The 17,754-nt window shown below is 38.4% G+C and overlaps 1 protein-coding gene across 6 annotated transcripts in view; it reads left to right on the top strand.

Moving 5' to 3' along the window:
* FNDC3A (fibronectin type III domain containing 3A) overlaps positions 1-17,754 on the top strand; it is a 127,185-nt gene that overhangs the window by 65,818 nt on the left and 43,613 nt on the right. For all 6 annotated transcript variants that reach the window (XM_056327037.1, XM_056327041.1, XM_056327038.1 and 3 more), the window contains 4 exons: positions 4,471-4,547; positions 9,175-9,412; positions 11,959-12,231; positions 14,313-14,371. In XM_056327037.1, the coding sequence (XP_056183012.1) occupies positions 4,471-4,547; positions 9,175-9,412; positions 11,959-12,231; positions 14,313-14,371 (647 nt within the window). The remainder of the gene's footprint in view (positions 1-4,470; positions 4,548-9,174; positions 9,413-11,958; positions 12,232-14,312; positions 14,372-17,754) is intronic.

Here is a 17,754-nt window from a genome sequence, read left to right as displayed (position 1 = left end):
GCGCCGGGAGCGCGGGGGGGTCACCGCCGCCCAGGCCCTTTTATGAGCGACTGAAAATGGAGCCATGCTGGATGCCGGGCAGGCGGTGGCGGCATCCTCAAATGTTCAGGTGTTGCTATGTTTAGATCGGTTTGTCACGGTTCTAGCGAGCGTGCAGTGCTGTTGATTATGCTGCACGTGTATGGTGCCCGTAATGAAGCATGACGAGGTTTTTACAGGCTGCTCAAATAAACGTGTTGGAGAAGTTAAGCTGCTGCTGGTGAAGGGGAGGTATTCCTCCGTTGCTGGGAAATTTTTTTAACGTATTTCCTCTTTCAGGACACGTGTTCTACGTTTTGTGTGATCTTTGATAGGCGCCTTGAGTTGTTATATTTTATTTTTTTTAACTTAGGACACAGTGCTTACCTAAAGGCAAGTTTTCCCTTTCATAGCAGCGAAATAGCAGATTTCAGGACAATAATAAACAAAGTGTGGTGAAACAGCTGTTTCTTGGGTTCAGTTGAGTTTAGTAAACCTCTCCTGTGTTTGATGAGTCATTTTTGAAGAATAAAACAAAATGTTGCAATGTTTGTTCTCTCTCCCACAATGCTGCTTTTCCACTTCTTACATAAGAGAACTTGTATACCTGAACATATATAAAAGGTTTGAGACCTTCTCTTACAAAAGCCATCAACATCCATAATACAGTGGTTTGGATTAAGTCACTTCCATTTGTGTGCAATATAGACAACTAGTTGTTTGCTTAACACAAATTTCCTGATGCTGCTGTTGGCTGGTTCTTTACAATCGGTCTCACTTCAGGGTAAAACACACCGGCTTTGTCATGGACCTGTGTAGCGATACCTAAAAGCATGAAAATTCCTCTTGCAGTGTATTTCACTGAAATAGAACAAGATCTTCACAGTAGTTGTTTCTAAAAGGAAAAAAAAAATAATCTGCTTTTACACTGTTTTACAGCATTTTACCTTTACAGGAAAGCTTGGGTTTTTTAAAAATTTTTGCAGGTAGTAATATGCTTTCTGCCAAGAAATCGATAATTTCACTGTAAAAATGGTGCTTTCATTAAAATACATAAAGTCTGCCAACTTTTTTCCCATGCTTTCTGTTTTCTTGATTGTTCCTCTGCAATCTAACTTCACTCCGCAGCCACTTGAAAATCTAATCAGAAGTAAATTGGAGTTCACCCTTAGATCTTTAATATATTTTCATTAATTCTGGAACTTCAAAGTGCTAAAGATGGAATGTGAGTTTTCAGACTACTAATTTGACTCTGTTCTAACATTGCAGTAGTTTTTTAGGTTCATACATTGCCTTTATGTGTTTTATTTTTGTGACTGCCACGTTATGGGTATACTGATAATGGCTTTGTGGATCAACCTTTGTACTGGATCGTAGATAACTGGGGTAGGGATTTTTTTGTTTGTTAGATTAAAAGCACTAAATAAGTAAACTTGAAAAAGATTGTTCTTTAGATATTTAAAGCAAAACAAAACAAAAAAGCCAGACAGAAATATCCACCAGTCCACAAAGAAACAGGCTGTTCATATTAGAGTTCCTTCATCCCCCAAGGACATTGAGTTTGCTGTAAAAAGTTCAAGTAACTGAAGTCTTAGTTCTCAATTTACCTGAACCTTATATAGTTCAAAATTGTGAATTTACTAAAAGTCACAATGTTTTGTATTCATTATGGAAAAACTACATGTAAGCAATACAAGATACAAGCTGTGTTCTTATGTAAGAATGTAAACTGAGATTTGGTTGAATGGTAGCTTACAATAAATATGCTCCCATTACTGTTGACATTTTTTAATTTATTGTAAGCTAATGCTTTGAAGCACTTTTTCAGCTTCTCATTCACATCTTTTTTACTTCCATTTCTTTTTAGTACTTCATACTCGGGGAGAAACTTTCACTGAAATATTTTTGAGTTTCAGCTGAGCAAAAAGACCTGAAGAACGTTTGGTTCTCAATTTATAGCTTACTGTAGTCGTTATATTTTTTGCTGTTACACAGTTCAGTTAATCTTTTAATTAAGGCCTTATTATTTAAAAAGTCTCTTCAGCCTCTCCCCCAGTTGTAGGTTAAAATGTCAATAATAAAGATGTGATTTTTTTAGGTAGTAGATTTCAAAACTTCCATATCTTAATTCTAAATAAGTCCCTATAGTACGTGTAATCAAGTTGGATTACATGCTACTTTTTTAAAGAATGCTTTTTGTTCTGGTTCTCTGCTCTTGGCATTTGGACAGTTGTCTTTCCTTTTCTGTCAAGGTAATACTTACCAAAATGATGTATGCTGATCTTATATGCTGCACTTCGCATTTACTTAGTACTTTCCATTTGCAGATCTTAACTGAGTTTATAAAACATTAACATGTAACTGTGAATTCCCTTTTCAGAAGCATTACAGAAATTTCACTAAGAGTTGGATTGGTGCTTTGGTTAGCATCACTACACTGAATTGGAAATGTAGAGGATGTAGCTTGGAGTATCTGAATCCCAACCTTATGCACTTGCCACAAAGCCTGGTCAGATTATATTGTGTTTCAGTTTTTCTTTGATAATTAAACTTCAGCAAATATTGCCTTATGTATTTTTGAATACAGGAATCTAAGAATATCTGTAGGCTCTCCCTCTTGAAGCCTGTGCCAGCTTGCTTGCTCTGATAGAGGCTTGGTATCAAATACTAAGGGGGAGAGCATAAGAATAGGGCAGGCACACAGAAATAGCTTTCTTGTTTCTAGCTTTCTGAACCAAAAGTAATACTTGTTTTTTACAGCTCTTAATGGATTACCTCTTGCAGTGTGTTTAATTTCTCCTGAAACTAACCTTTGGTTTCCACAATGTTCTTAAAGCAGTGTGTTACACAGCTGTGTGTTTGAAGAGGAATGAGAAATTCCTTGGTCAGCTTTAGATCTTTGACCTGGTGATTTAATATCTCTGGTCCTTGCACATGAGAAACTGAAAATGATCTATCTTTCCATTTTTAGGCAGTTTGGTTTTTTTAATAGGTCTTTTACTATTCCTCTGCTGCCAGCCCTTTTGTTTTTTAACTATCTTCAGGTGGAAGTATCCTGGTGTCTTTGATTTTTTTTCTGATAAACAGGAGAAAAGCCTGTAAACTTTTTTTTTTTTTGGGTCATTTTCTAGGTCTGTGTGTTCTTTTTGAAAGGTGGAGACAAACATAGCGCTCAAAAGTATTGAGGTACAGCGTGGATTTATACCATAGCATAATGTTTTCTGCTTGTTCTCTGTTCTGTTAGTAACGATTTTTAATGTTCTTTTTCTTTCTGCAAATGCCACTGACCAACGCTTGGCTGATACTTCCTTAGAAATATATTAGTAACTTCATAGTGTGTTTGTTTATAGCTAATTTATGGCTTATCACTGTAAATAAATACTAGTTTTGTCCAGGTACATTACTTGGTACTTACCAGCAGTATTTCTGCTGCTTTTTTATCAGTTGGTCATTGAGTACTGTGAGATTTTTCTACTAGCTTTCTGAGAGCATACCAAAAATTTGTTACCTCGCTGTCCATTTCCTTTTCCAGTTTGCTAATACATTGAACAGGTTCTTTGTGTGCCCATGGGACTCCGATGGTCACTCTAGGCACTTAGAAAGCTGATCATTTACTTCTCTTTGTTTCCTGTTCTCCAGCCAGTTAGTTAGTTATTCACTAAAAGCCCTTTTCCCTTTTTAACTGAAGACAGCATTACTTCTTTAAGAGTCTTTGAGAGAGATTGTGAAAAGCTTTTGGAAAATCCAGGTATGTGACAGCATCCCTTTGTTTTTTGAAGGTATCAGATTTTCCAGGCATTACTTCATCCACAATGCCACCTTAACACATTCCCATTGTGTCATACTTATCTAAGTGTCTACGAACTCTGTTCTTTCTGGTTTGCATGCTAGAAGGATCATCAGGGTATCACAGCTTTTCCCATTAGTAGGAGTAGACTTACTGGTTTGTAATACACTGGCTTTCCCCTGGGACCTTAAGTCAGTGTTGTGTTTGCCACTCCTGTGGGACTGAGACTACTTCAGGTGATAAGACTATAATAATAGAGCAGCAATTCTGTAATTTTCTTTACAACTCTTAACTAAATACTATCTGGTTTCAGCAATTTGTTTCAAATATTTTTTTGTTTTGTTTATGTTTTAAAGTCTCTTTTGTTGTCTTTCCATCTTGGGATACTTCTTTTGAATTGTTACCTCTTAAGTTTTTACATAAGCTCTTCTGTGAGCTTACTGACAGAGAAGGGAGAAATACAGCTGGTGGATTATTGTAGTTTCATTTCTGGTGTTTTTTTCCAAGAGTGCCCTTTGCTATAATTTTATCTGTACAGTTTGTTGCCTTTGTTTATCCATGTTATTTTGAATATTTTTCACAGAGATATTGCAGTTCAGTATGTTCTTTCAACTTTGTCAAATGATTATATGGTGCTGTACTGAGTATTTCTGTAACCCATTTAGGTCCTGCTCAGGTTCCAATGATGTCCCCAAATGGTTCAGTGCCTACTATTTATGTGCCTCCTGGATATGCCCCACAGGTATGTCCCTTCATTTCATTTTTACTTTATTTTGATGCAGATTATGGGAGTAGAACCATAATAGCTAATTCAGTAAATTTATGTGTCAAGTTTCAGAGTCACTGTGGTCAAGCAAGCAAGTAAGGAGAGATGTCCCATAGTATCTCTGTGATGGGAGACTTCTCATGCTGTGTATGTGTCTGTTTAGTTATGTGTTTACTGCTTACCTGACAATACAAGCCCAGTTCCTTACTGAGTTCAGGATGCCAATGTACTAGATGTCCTTTGAATATAAAATACAATCATGACCCAGATAGCTCATTGTGCAGGACCTGTGCTGATTTCTGTGTTAGCAGATGTTTTCTCTTTCTGCTGATATAATTTTATATATGTACATAGTTCATGTCTGGGAAGTTCCCTGCAGGTAAGGAGTAAAAACAGGTCCATTAGAAAAAGTGTAGCAAACAGGATGGAAAAAATGTCAGCTGTCCATTGGGAATAAATTACCATATAATACATGTTTCCACAGCTTATCTGAAAATGGGCCTCTCGTTTTCTCACTGCTGTGCGATTCCTAATTTAGATGTCTGAAAATTAAATGTGAGCTAGATTACCTGGCCAGCATTTAAAATAGATTAAAAGGGTGATTCCTCTTGGCTATTTTTGACATTTGTATTATAATGAGAGGGTGTGACCTTCTAGGTGGTATCTCTTTCCCTCAGCTATAGAACAAGTCTAAGGGTTAGTAGGTCAACCTGGAAGTTAGAGCAGATGAATAGCTCTCTCCATGATGTACATCTTGAGAAAGAACTTAAAAGAACATCTCATTAAATTCTGTTGTTGTGACCAGCCTACTTCTGACTCAGCATGCATCCCATGGTGTATACTGAGAAGAGACTACAACACATAAAATGCAACCAGAAAACCCACAGTGTCTAGCAGATGTTGGACTAATTATCTGAATGGCATTAAAAAATTGTCCTCTAGCAAAAGAAAAAACTACTGGCTTGGGCAGTCTAATACCATGTGGTTCTAAGTTTCCTCTGTTGAAAGTTGGCTCATAAGTTGATTCGTGTATCCTCCATAGTTGAATTCCCAAACAAGCAGAAGAAAAATTAATTAAAAATAATCATAAAAGTCCATTTAGCTTTAGGTCATAGTAAAAAGTCTTGATTCCTATTAGAATTCATTTTTAAAGAACCAAAAGAATTTTTGACATAAGCGAGATTCTGAATTTTACCGTATTTCTTGAGTACTTAATCTCAGTTGATGAAGTACTTAATGTTTAAAAAGTTGGGTAACCTGTGCCAATCTGAATAATATTTATAAAATGAATTTATCCTTCAAGGACCGCTTGCAGCAGACAGGCTGAAGGACTGGGCCTTGCTGAGGCAGGCTTGTTAGCCTTTCCTTGGAGCTTGTTAGGGCAAGCAGGTGGTGTGCTAACACACCTCTCTGACTTTTGAACTGAAGGTGCCTCACATCTCTCCAGCTCAGAGTACAGGTGGAATGAGCTCATGTCTGCTGTTTTCATCTGAGGAAAAGTATCATAGTCCAGGGAAACCTGTAGTTTATAAGACTTCCGAAGTATTTACTGTTGACAAAACATACCAGCCATTGAGGTTTATGGTGGAAGCTCCTGTTACAAGCGAGATTTGATAGTAGTCTTGCAAACAGGAAGGTCTTAACACTATTGAGCTAAGAGTTATCCCAGATTTAATGCAATCCCAGCCAAGGAACTTCTGTGGTTTCTTCAGCCGTAGTAAATTTTTAAATGACAGCAACTGCAGATGTATCTTGAGAGAAATTAGAAACCAGCTAAATGTCTAAAGCCATCAGTCTGAAAGAACACCTTCAGCATAACCATCTTTTGTCTATCCATTTTCATTTAGTTCTGTTACGCATCTGCTTGCTTCAGTTCCTGTTTGGCAGTGATACAGCGTACTGTCCTCTATTAGAAGTAGGGGATAACTACAGAATAAAGCATATTTATTCTTCTTATATCACATAAATAAAAAGCAGTTCATAAGTTGATTTCCTTTTCCCTTCCTCTTCTTTTGGAACTCTAGTTGTAAATCTCTGAAAGCACATCTTCATTCATCCTCTAAGCTGTCTATATTCCCTGTCTGTAGTGAGTTTTCCAGTGATGTTTGTTTGGCTCACTCAACCAAACAGGCCTATGCCAGAACTGCATGTTTTGCTAGCATAATTAGGATAATAGATAGCTTGTTTACTTTTTTAACTTAAAATTTTATGATTGTCATGATCTCTTACTGCTTTTTGGAGGGTTTTTAGCTGTGTAGCTGCCTGGTAGAGGCCTAACATTGAATTCATGTTTGATTTAGGGGCACAGTTACAGACTTGCCAGACTCTTCATTTTACACTATTAATGTCCCTGCTGCTATGAATATTTTTGAGTTCCTTAGGCTACTAGCAGACCCAAGAAAACAAATACATTGTAAACTAAGTAGTCTGGTTTTTTTAATAAAAGCTGCTTCCTACATAATCTGAATCTGCTTATAAAATCATGATAAATTGCAGGTTGGGTTTTTTTTTGTAAGCAAAAAGGACTTAATTAAAACTACATTTCAGTGTTTAGAGAATTTCATTGGACAGCAGAAGTTTTAATTGTATTTACTGCTGTTAATATATCCTCCCTTTAGGACACCACACAGCTATGGTTGCACAGACTATAAGAGTGGTTGTTCTGTCCCAACAAGGGACAGTTTCTGTACACTGAAAATAGTCAACCCATTTTTTAAAGTCACACGGTATGTAGGTGTGTTAAAGCTGTGTTCACTTGGATTATTTATATTAATTTCTGGCTCTCTATTAGGTAAGTAAGGGGGGATCAGCTCCATTGTGCACATACTTCTATGGCTTCTGAATGTTATTCATATGCCTAGAATCTTCATTCTGCTGTTACACCAGGAGCATACAGCTGTGTCCACATACTGTCTTTCTCACTACAGCAGTGATGTTTTGAAACAATTTCCTAGACCAGCCTCCCTTACCTTGCATTCATTAAGCTAGCAGGATAATTTTGGGGTGTACAAATTAGATTGCTGTCAGAGAAAACAAAAGCAGAAACTCCATTCCAGATTGTGTTGAAAGCAGCTTGGCACCAAGTGCTTTGATCTGTTGATTTGCTCCTGTTGTACTGGGTTACTCATTGGTGTACATGTATATGTCCCTACCTCATTTCAAATGTCAGTGAAAACTTAATGTCATAGGGTTGCCTTGCCCTCTGCTTCTGAATGTAGCCATGACATTCCAGATTCTGTTCTTTTCCCTGTTTTCTAGGTAAATGTTTCATCCAAAACCTTGTATTACAGTCCCTGCTGTGGCACTACTTTACAGCATTTTGCTAGGAAGTGGAAAACAATTTATTAATTGGCATCCCAGACACTAAAGTTAGTGACAGCATGATGCGTAATAGTCAAATTATGCCAAGATCATCTCTGGATATTCCCAGCAGTCATGTATTTTTGTGAATTTGCCACTAATGATACAAACATCTAGAGAGGATAATGATGGCAGTCTTCCCTGTCTGTGATGTGCTTCAGGGAGAGACCGCTGGTTCTGGTCCAGTTGATGATGGCCCTCATTCTGTGAAAGAGCATTATCTGCTTCAGCACTTTCTACAGTACATGCCTTCGTGCCTGCTCTCCACCAGACCCCTACACGCTACAGACCCCAGACATGCTGCATGTACTGTGCACAGCATGCCTCAGCTCCATACATCTTACGTGATCACAGTTACTCTCATCATGGGATTGCATATGCTGCATTTGTTTCTTTGAACTTCTGGTAACATTGCTAAGGGCTGCGCTCGGGTCCCTCGGACGAACGCTGTCTTGTCACATCTCCCGCTTGCCATCTTTGCACAAGCCTCTTTGCACACTAGAGTCTGGCAAAGGCGGCTGCAAAGGCCCCTGCCCTGTTTTCCAAGTAGCATGTGGCTTCCTTCAGGGTGCAAGACGTTTTAACAGGTGAGGGAAGAAAAGGAAGAAAAAATTCCTTATAAAAACTACCTTGAGTTGTGAAGGAGTCTTGAGAGGGCTGGCCACCATCCTGCTAGGTTTTTGCTTTAACAGTTTGATGCAGATGATGGCTGCTGCATGCCTGCAGGTGCAGTATGGCAAGTGCCTCCTGGGGTAGTGTTGGTGGACTGCCTTGGGCACAGAGCAAAGACCTGACTCTTGTGCCTTTCCTCTCACCATTTATGCGGAGTGAGGTCTGTCCACCCACCACATCACTTTTAGGGACCAAGGTAGTCGTTGCACTGTAGAACATACAGAACACACATAGTGTAGCATACAAGCAGTGTGACTAAGGGTGGAAACAGGACCCTGGGAAGAAGCTGGGCTTATGCTGTAAGTATAACTGGTTGCTTATAAGATGTTACAGTCAGATTTTTTTAACAGTATTTTTCCCTTTCACACTGAGAAGTTAATGCCATTGTTGCAGTTAATACACTTAATGAGGTAGCCCTTTCATTGTCCTGTCTTTTTTTTCTTATGCTCTCCTGTTTTCCTTTTCTCAAAGTGAAGGGTGTTACTATTCCTGGTATTGTTTAAGTATCTGTAGAAACATACCTTTCAGACTGTCATTTCTCTTCTGTTGTGTGGTTTCTCTCATTGTACAGGTTATTGAGGATAACGGAGTTCGAAGGGTTGTGGTGGTTCCTCAGGCTCCAGAATTTCATCCTGGTGGTCACGCAGTGATACACAGGCCTCCGCATCCCCCACTGCCTGGCTTCCTTCCACTTCCAGCCATGATACCCCCTCCACCACGTCATATATACTCACCTGTGACCGGAGCTAGTGACATGGCAACGCAGTACATTCCACAGTATCACACCTCACAAGTATATGGGGAGCTGGGTAAGTAGCTTATTGAATATTGCAAGTTCTATGAAAGGAAATAATGCTGTACTCTTTTCCATCATCTGTTATGCTGATATACAGGCTTTATCAAGCAAGACTTACAGCTTGAATGAGAGCTATACAAAAAGTTTTATGAGGATACCATTTTTGTTTACTGAAGCTTATTATCCCACAAAAAGTTATTTTAATAAATTAGACTTGTCAGTTCAGTGATCCATTAAACATGCATATTATTTTTTATGTGTATCAGTTATAGGTTTGCCCAGGAAAGCAGTGCACGAAGTGTTTGTAGTGATGCTGATGCCTTCCCCTGAGTTTCAGTGTTTAAATCCATACCTGAGTACTGTTCTGAGATCTCATATCTTGCAAGTATCCTGTTTGAAGCATGAAACAAGAGGTCTTAGTATTGATTCTGAAAAAAAAAGTGTTCTATTTTTTATAAAACTGTATGCATTTAGTCCAATGTCCATATTGAAGTGCAGTTTGAATAATCAGGTGCCACCAACCTAAACTCAAACTGTAGTTGAAGCTGTCTTTGGTAGTGCTATTGACATCTGCCTTTAATACATTTTAGTGCCAAAGTGTATGTGTGTACTAACTCTGGTTATGTTGTTAGATAATATTTACATTTCTGGTAGACTTGATTTTCTTTAGATAAACTTATGTTATAAGGTGGATGCTGACCTTGAAAAACTTCCAGAGAGCAACACCAGGTTGCTGTTTTTAGAGGAAGAATTTGGAAGCTGTGGAGGAGTAGATTAAACACAGCTTTGTCATGTCACTGCATATGTGTAGATTTCAGCATTCTATGATACTACTAAAATCATCTAAAAATATCTGCCAGCTAGTTACTGTGCTTAAATACTTGTGATTTACAAAGCTGTCAGATAAGGATATACTGATGTCTTGATCTTCATGGAATTCTTAGTGTTTCTGTATTCTTAAGTTGTACTTCATTTCTTTCTCACACTACTTTGGTAACAGTACATAATTAGATATTCTTCGAGTGCTTATTTATAGTTTTACTAATTTCTTGGTTTCCTGTAGCCGGCAGTTGTTTGCTTCTAGTTTGCTAAATTGAGACGTTGGAGTATGATAATTAAATGCATAAAAGATAAAGGGTAGTTCTTAATGGAATAAGATTTTTTTAGATTTCTGCTGCTAGGTTATATCCCTTTAAATATGAATTCAGTGGTAATTTGCTAAACTGCTAATGCAAAAAAATGTTGATAAAATGGGATTGTTTGGTTTTGCTTTGTTTTAAATATATGTGTAAGATGTCCTTGGATTTAGGGAGAGGATTAGGGATGCTGTAATTTGTTACATATTTGTAACAGATTTTGTATTTAATTCTGGACCATTGACGCTGGCTATGGCCTTCAGAAGTAAAGCCCACAGTTATGCTCCTGTATGAGGAATCTGAATTTAAGGGAAAAAAACAAACCCAGAAGCACTCTAGAGCATGGTAGTTCTCTACAAGAGTTCCTAAATTTTTAATGGTAGTGAAAATCAGATTTCTAAATGGTCGCAGCTTATCTAGTAGTCCTTTGCCAAATTTTCTGGGAACTAAGCTGACACACAAAAAAAACAGAAACTGGAAAGCTCTTTAGTTTTGTGACTTCTATCCTTCTTGCAAGGATGTTTTTATTTGATCTTGTTTTCTATACTTCCTAGCACATAAGAAGTAACAAATAATGCACTTCATTCTTCAGACCAAGTAATCCAGCTTACCTCAAAATACACAAATTCTATGCTGATTTTGAAGGATGTATTTTTTTGAAAGCTTTCCTCATTTGTCATTGATAGCGTTACACTGAGGAAGGAGCTGGTTCCATGTGGTACACTGTTTTAAAGTCTTGAGTCAGTAAGCTGTTACGAGCAGCATAAAGGTGAAATGGATAAAAACCTTAGAATGGGATAGAAAAGTTCACAAATCTGCAGTTTAAGTTTTATTAGTCTGCTACTGACTTTTTACCAAAACCATGTTCAGACTTAGAGATGGGACTTTGGTGATACTGCAGCAATACCTCTGGTTGCTGTGTACAGATACAGTGTACTAGAAGACCTAGCCATACTATCTTCAGTCTTCTCGTATCTTTCAGTTGCACTGTGCTTTTGTGGGGTTTTTCCCTGTTGATTTCTGCTGAAGCACCAGTCGAGTAATTGGGCTCTAGTTGCATTCCAAAACTTAAAACTTCTGTATTTTTTATTCAGCATTAGAGCAAACCTCTTCCCATGTAATACAGTAGTGTGCTGACTTTACCATGTAGCGTACAGCTCAAGGAAGATTATAGAAACATTTTAAGAATAATTTTTAAGTAGAAAAAAAGTGTGGGAAGGAAAGATTACATTTTCTTCCCTAGCACTGTTAATATCCAGTTAGTGTGTATTAGTTCGTCTGCTGGTCAACTTCAGTTTTCCAGTAGAAGCAGAGATGTAATTTTACACAAAAATTTGCACTTAACACACAGAGCGTTTTTAAATATATTTTTAATTACATTCTGTTCTGATTTTTAATTTTTTTCTTCTTTACTTTCATTTAGATACTCTGTCTGCTCATGGAAGATCCAACTTTAGAGATGAAAGGTCTAGTAAAACATATGAAAGGTTGCAAAAGAAATTGAAAGATCGACATGGAACTCAGAAGGATAAGTTAAACAGTCCTCCATCATCTCCTCAGAAATGTCCTTCTCCCACAAGCGAACATAATGGACTTGCAAAAGGACAGGATGCGGCTGGTATAAGCACAGGTTCCACCAAAAGCAAGTCTTTGGGTAAAGGAAGAAGTAATTCTCAGACAGATACAGAAGTAGAAGGTAAGTATTAACAAAAACTATAAATATATATGTGTGTGTATAATTAAAAAAACACGTGCAAGTCCAGAGTCAGGCTGAGCACAGCATTTATAGATAGAACACCACACTGACAACCTTGAAGTTAAATGGCAGCCTGTAACTGCCCTGACTTACATAGAATGGAGTTAAGGGCAATCAACATGCTTGTCACATCAGAACAATGGGCCTAAGAGAACAAAACTAGTGACGTGCAAGTCTTCATGTAGACTGGAGCAAATCTTACTAAACATACTTCATAAAGCTGTTTAAAGAAAATTGTTTTGTCCAGAGTTAGTGGTGCTGATATTTTAAGGAATTGCTGGGTATTGGTGGCCTGTTTGATATTGAAGAAAGCATGAAAAGAACCAAGTGTCTGACACAGGAAATATATAATCAACTTGTTGAAGAGGAATATTTTGTAAAAGAGATCTGTTGTTACATAAAACTCATGTAATGTCCATCCCTATCAACTCATTATTGAAAAGCCTTTGTAGAAAAAGGCTGGTCCTTGCACTAGTCCATGTGAGTTCATGGTTTCTAAGACACTACCATAGGGAGTGTGTTTATTATTAATACCTTTATTTCACTGGAAAGCTTGTGATCTCATAAATGGACTGAATTCACTCGGTCTTGGTCATACAGTAATTTTTGAATCTGATGATGTGTCACTGTGCAACTTTCAGGTCACTGGCATAGCACTTCATATTCAGAGCACAGTGTGAAAGACTGGTCATCAGTCAAGTACAGTTTTCTCAGAATAGAGATCTGTAACTAGTGATGCTGAGGGAAACTACATTTTCTTAACTCAGTGAAGTTTACTTTGAGGTGATGATTTTGTGCCAACATATATTAGACTGCTGTAAACATAAAGGAATGTGAAGAAAATACAGGTAACCAAGACTAGGAAATTGCAACCTACAAGAGCTGTTTCAAAACTTGTGTAGATGATACCCTGTGAAATCTTAGTACCAAGGGATACCTTTGAGATACAACCTGAATTCAGAAGTTGAGAACTGGTGCTCCAGACTTCAATGAATACTTGTCACTATAGTTCCAGAGTGGCATTTGTCTTGGCTTCAGTTTGCTTTGTTGGGTGTTACTTATCTGTGAGCTAACTTTACCAAAGCACAGGTCATAACATATGTAAGCAACAGTACATTTTAGGAAAATTATGTTAATGGTTCCTTAGAAGTATTTTATATGAAAAATTGAAAAGTCCATTTTTCAAAACTAGTTAATTCAAAAGACGCTTGGGAAGACTATGTGCTGTGACTTAGACTTGTAACAACAAACAGAAGTCAGAAAATGCATTTAGTTTCAACAGCATAAATAATCTTAGAAATATAACGTTGTAAATTGATTTGACCCATTGGGTTTTTTTAAACAATGTTACCAGGCTTTGTTTTTCTTTTCATTGTAGTTTAAGGCAGGTTAAATAAAAATGCATGGCCACATCTTAAAAACTAAGTAGCCTGTTCACTTACACTATTGAGATAATAAAATTTTAATATTGTGTGGGAGAAAGCACATAAACCACCTTCTATAAATGTTGAGTCGTAAAGCTCAACTATACCTTCAGCTGAAACAAAACACCTTAGATTCTTTCCCGGAGATGTAACTGAAGGCTAAGCTAAGGTTTGCCCTTGCAATTGAAGGAGGCCAATAGTGTTACCAATAGTCTTCCAGCGGATGTGCAGTAACGTATTTTAGCTACTGGAACTTGACTGTATCTACATCCAAAGTGAAATCTATAGGAAATACCTCAGCCAAAAGCTTAATTTCTTCATAGCAGTAGTTTGTTTAAAGTTATATGTTAATAAAAGATAACCAAGCTTTCTGTATTCCATAAATCACAGAACAGATTTAGAAGTAGTTTTGTATGAACAGCTTCTTTGGGAGCTTTTTTGGTTTTATGTTGCCCTAGATGAATGCAAGTTGGCAAGGTGTTCTATTTTATACATACTTCAGTCCATGTGTTGTTGAATTTGAAGAGCTATTTCACTGTAAAGGTGCTGAACAATATTCATGGATACCTTTTGTTTGCTTTGATTTTGTTTTTTAAGAAAAGGATGAAGAAACAAAAGCACTTGAAGCACTTCTTTCTAATATAGCCAAACCAGTGGTAAGTAAATAAAGCTTTCTATAAAATTAGAATGTATCTTTTGCTGTTTTACACGGTGATACGTCCTTTTCTCTCTCCAAGTTTAAAGGATCTTTAACTTGCTTAACTTGCAAGTTAAACTTGCAGAAAACTTGCTTACTTCCAGTCACTGAAATGTAAATGACCAAAGTAATTTTTAGTATTTTAACATTTATGAAGCTCAAATTGTCTTGATAGCTATGTGAAATTCTTCTTGGCCACTCTGAAATCTCAGCATTAACAGAATTATAAAAGATAAATAGAGAAAGAGCTTGCAACATTGCCGGTAACACAATGCTGATGCTTAACATAAGATGATGCTTAACACCATCTTTTACTGTAAAATCTGTTCTCCATGACCTGTAACATTGTTTAGTTTTAACTCCAGGAGGCGATTTCACACACCAGGATATCTCTAGACATGGGAGAAGTTTTGGAAAACTTATCTGAAAAGTAAAGAAAAATTATGACAGATTTCTCTTTAAGTGTCTCTGGTGCCTTCAGGTAAGAGACACAAAATTTGCTAAGGAAGGTGACTGTCAGCAGTGGGCTTTTGACCTACCTGCTTGAAAAATCTACCACTTTTTTTTGCAGTTTGTAAAGCTGTAATCCATAATTCTGCATAGGTACTCTTTAAAGCATTGTTGGTAAATTCAGTAGTTTCTTGCATTTGACAGCAGGCCTGTGTCCTTTTCTTTCATCATCTGGGCCTTCCCTGGTCCTTTCTGTGAGGATTTACACAGCTTTTCCAAAAATCTGCATCTCGATCCTGAGGCCACCAGCTTGCCTGAGTAAAAACAGTTTGCGTTCCCTATTGTAAACTACAAAAAGTCTATGCAACTGAAACTCCAGGAAGAGTTTGCCATGGGTTTGTCCAGTCAGCCAGCTACTTCCTCCATAATCAGGCACCCTGCTTTTCATCCTTTGTCAGTCCTAAGCTTACCACAGCACACATGCTTCACGTAACTAATAAAGTAAACTTTTATGGAAGAAAGAACATACAGAGAAAAGATAAGAAGGAAAAAGGATCAGATTGAATGATCATTGGACTTCCAACACTGCCATTCACCAGCTACATACCTTCTCCCTTCCACCTCCCAGACAGGCTGGCCCTGATTTTAGAGCTCCAGTCTTGATTCTTCTTTCATATGTTGCTTTACAGCCTGGCTGGGAGAGGCTGAGAGAGCTGGAAATATTTAGCCTGGAGAAGAGAAGGCTCGGGGGGGATCTTATCAATGTATGTATAGATACCTGCAGGGTGCAAAGAGGACAGAGCCAGGCTCTTCTGAGTGTGCCCAGCATCAAGACCAGAGACAACGGGCAGAAACTGAAATACAGGGGGTTCCCTCTGTACATCAGGAAAAACTTTTTTACTGTGAGGATGACTGAGTACTGGCACAGGTTGTCGAGAGAGTTTGTGGAGACTCATTCTTTGGAGATACTGAAAAGCTGTCTGGGCGTGGTTCTGGCTGGCTGGCTTTAGATGACCCTACTTGAACAAGGGGTTTGGACTAGATGACCTCCAGCAGTCCCTTCCAGCATGAACCATTCTGTGATTCTGTGTTTCAAGGGGTGAGCAGGGATTGTAATGAATGATAGAGGAAGTCCTGAATGCTTGTTGTCCTGCTGTGTCCAAGCATCAGAATGGGTTAACATGTCTTCAGTGCCCCAGTGTCTTTGGTGGCTAAGCAGCATGGAGGTGGAAGCTGGCTGATCTAGCTGTTGCTGTAGTGTAGATAGTAGCTGGGACAGTCAAGTTCAGCAGCGTTTAACAGGGTGACCTTGGTGATGGGAGCTAGTGGAGGGGCAATAAAAAGAATTTTTGGAGGAGGAACTGGGACTGAAAAGAAAGCTTAGGGAGATAAAAGTGTGAGGAAGGAAGGGAGTGAGTGAAGAAGAGAGCTCTCTGACAAGGAGCACCGGTCTGAAGGACAATCAAGACTTGAGAGATCCTAAAATACATGAGGTGTCTTAAGATAAGAAAATGAGACCAGGAACAAACAGAATTTTAGGTGTGAACTATTGGAAGAACAAGATGGAGAGCAAGTAGCTTTTCTGTTTTAGTTTTACAAGCAAACTGATCATGAAAGGGTGATGGGAGGCTGAACGTCTTACTAATAAGACTGAGAGTAGTGGGGATAGTGGGCAGTAGTAGTAAGAGACTGACTTGAAACGACCCAAGAAAGATGAAGACCGGTGAGACAAGGATACCGTAACTTTACTGAGAGACTAAAGGGCTGAAGTTGGGTGGAGTAAACGAGGAGTACAGACTGGAATGAAGAACTGGTGATTAGGACCAGACTTCACGAAGCTGGAGAAAAAAGGTGAAAAGGGCTTATGGCTATAAGAAATTTAGTCTACATCTGACAGCACTGATCTTTATCCAGGACCTGGAATGTAATCCAGATTTCCCACATCTCATCTTTCTTCTGACAGCAAGTACTTGTAAAGTCCTACCAGCAGAGGTTTTGTTTTGCTGCCTGTTGTTTCACTGTCCAGCTATGCAGCTCATCTCCACAGATGTTGGGAAACACTTATTGCTTTTACTCTGTTAGATCAAGCAGTAGAGACAATCTGAACTTACGATGGTGCTAGAAAGAATTTAAGGGAGCTATTTGTTGTTAAAAATTACATACATAAAAATATGAATAATAGATATGCACACACACATTTCCTAGGAAACTACACATCAAAATACTTTTAGAAGAATTCTATTCCATTCTCAAAGTGAAGCAGGAAAGATTCTGTACTACTGCTGGCCCATTGTGTTGAGGATTACAATTACCTTTTGGTTTTGTTTTCTTTTAACACAGCAACGTGCTGTTCTTTCTGTATGGTCCCTGCTGTTCACTGTACAAAACATACCTGCTCTGGGAATGGATCAGGGTTGTGTAGCTAAGGGGTCTGGTGTCTTTGACCCCTTTTGGCTCAGAGTAATGAGAGTTTGTCCCAACAAGGGAATGTGTGCCTAGTTTAGCCACATACTGTACCAGAATGGATGCAGAAAACAATTTTGCTGCAAGGTTTGCTTACTGCAAGATAGTGCTGTCACTGGGGTGTGCTGGACGACAGCTTTCTCAGCAGCCCTCAAATCATGAGTGCCTGCTGTCCCTTTCTTAACTTCATGAAAATGTGGATGATCCTTTCTGTCCTGACTGAAAGTACAGGAACCAGTTCTCTAGAAGAATGCAGAGTCTTCTGCCAGTGGTCAGGGCATACAGGATGCCATTCAAGTCCAGATGTCATCAGTGGCTGCACCACCAGTGGGAGTGATAACTGTGAGCTTCCTAGGGTGGTTAGAGTGAGACTGTGAGAAGTATGATCAACAGGTTGTGTGTTCTGCTGTGTTGCTAATGACATAAGAA

Source organism: Falco biarmicus, chromosome 2 (genome assembly GCF_023638135.1).
Source record: "Falco biarmicus isolate bFalBia1 chromosome 2, bFalBia1.pri, whole genome shotgun sequence".
NCBI lineage: Eukaryota > Metazoa > Chordata > Aves > Falconiformes > Falconidae > Falco > Falco biarmicus.
Note: the sequence above shows the minus strand (reverse complement) of the source record. Positions and strands in the feature narration are given on the sequence as shown.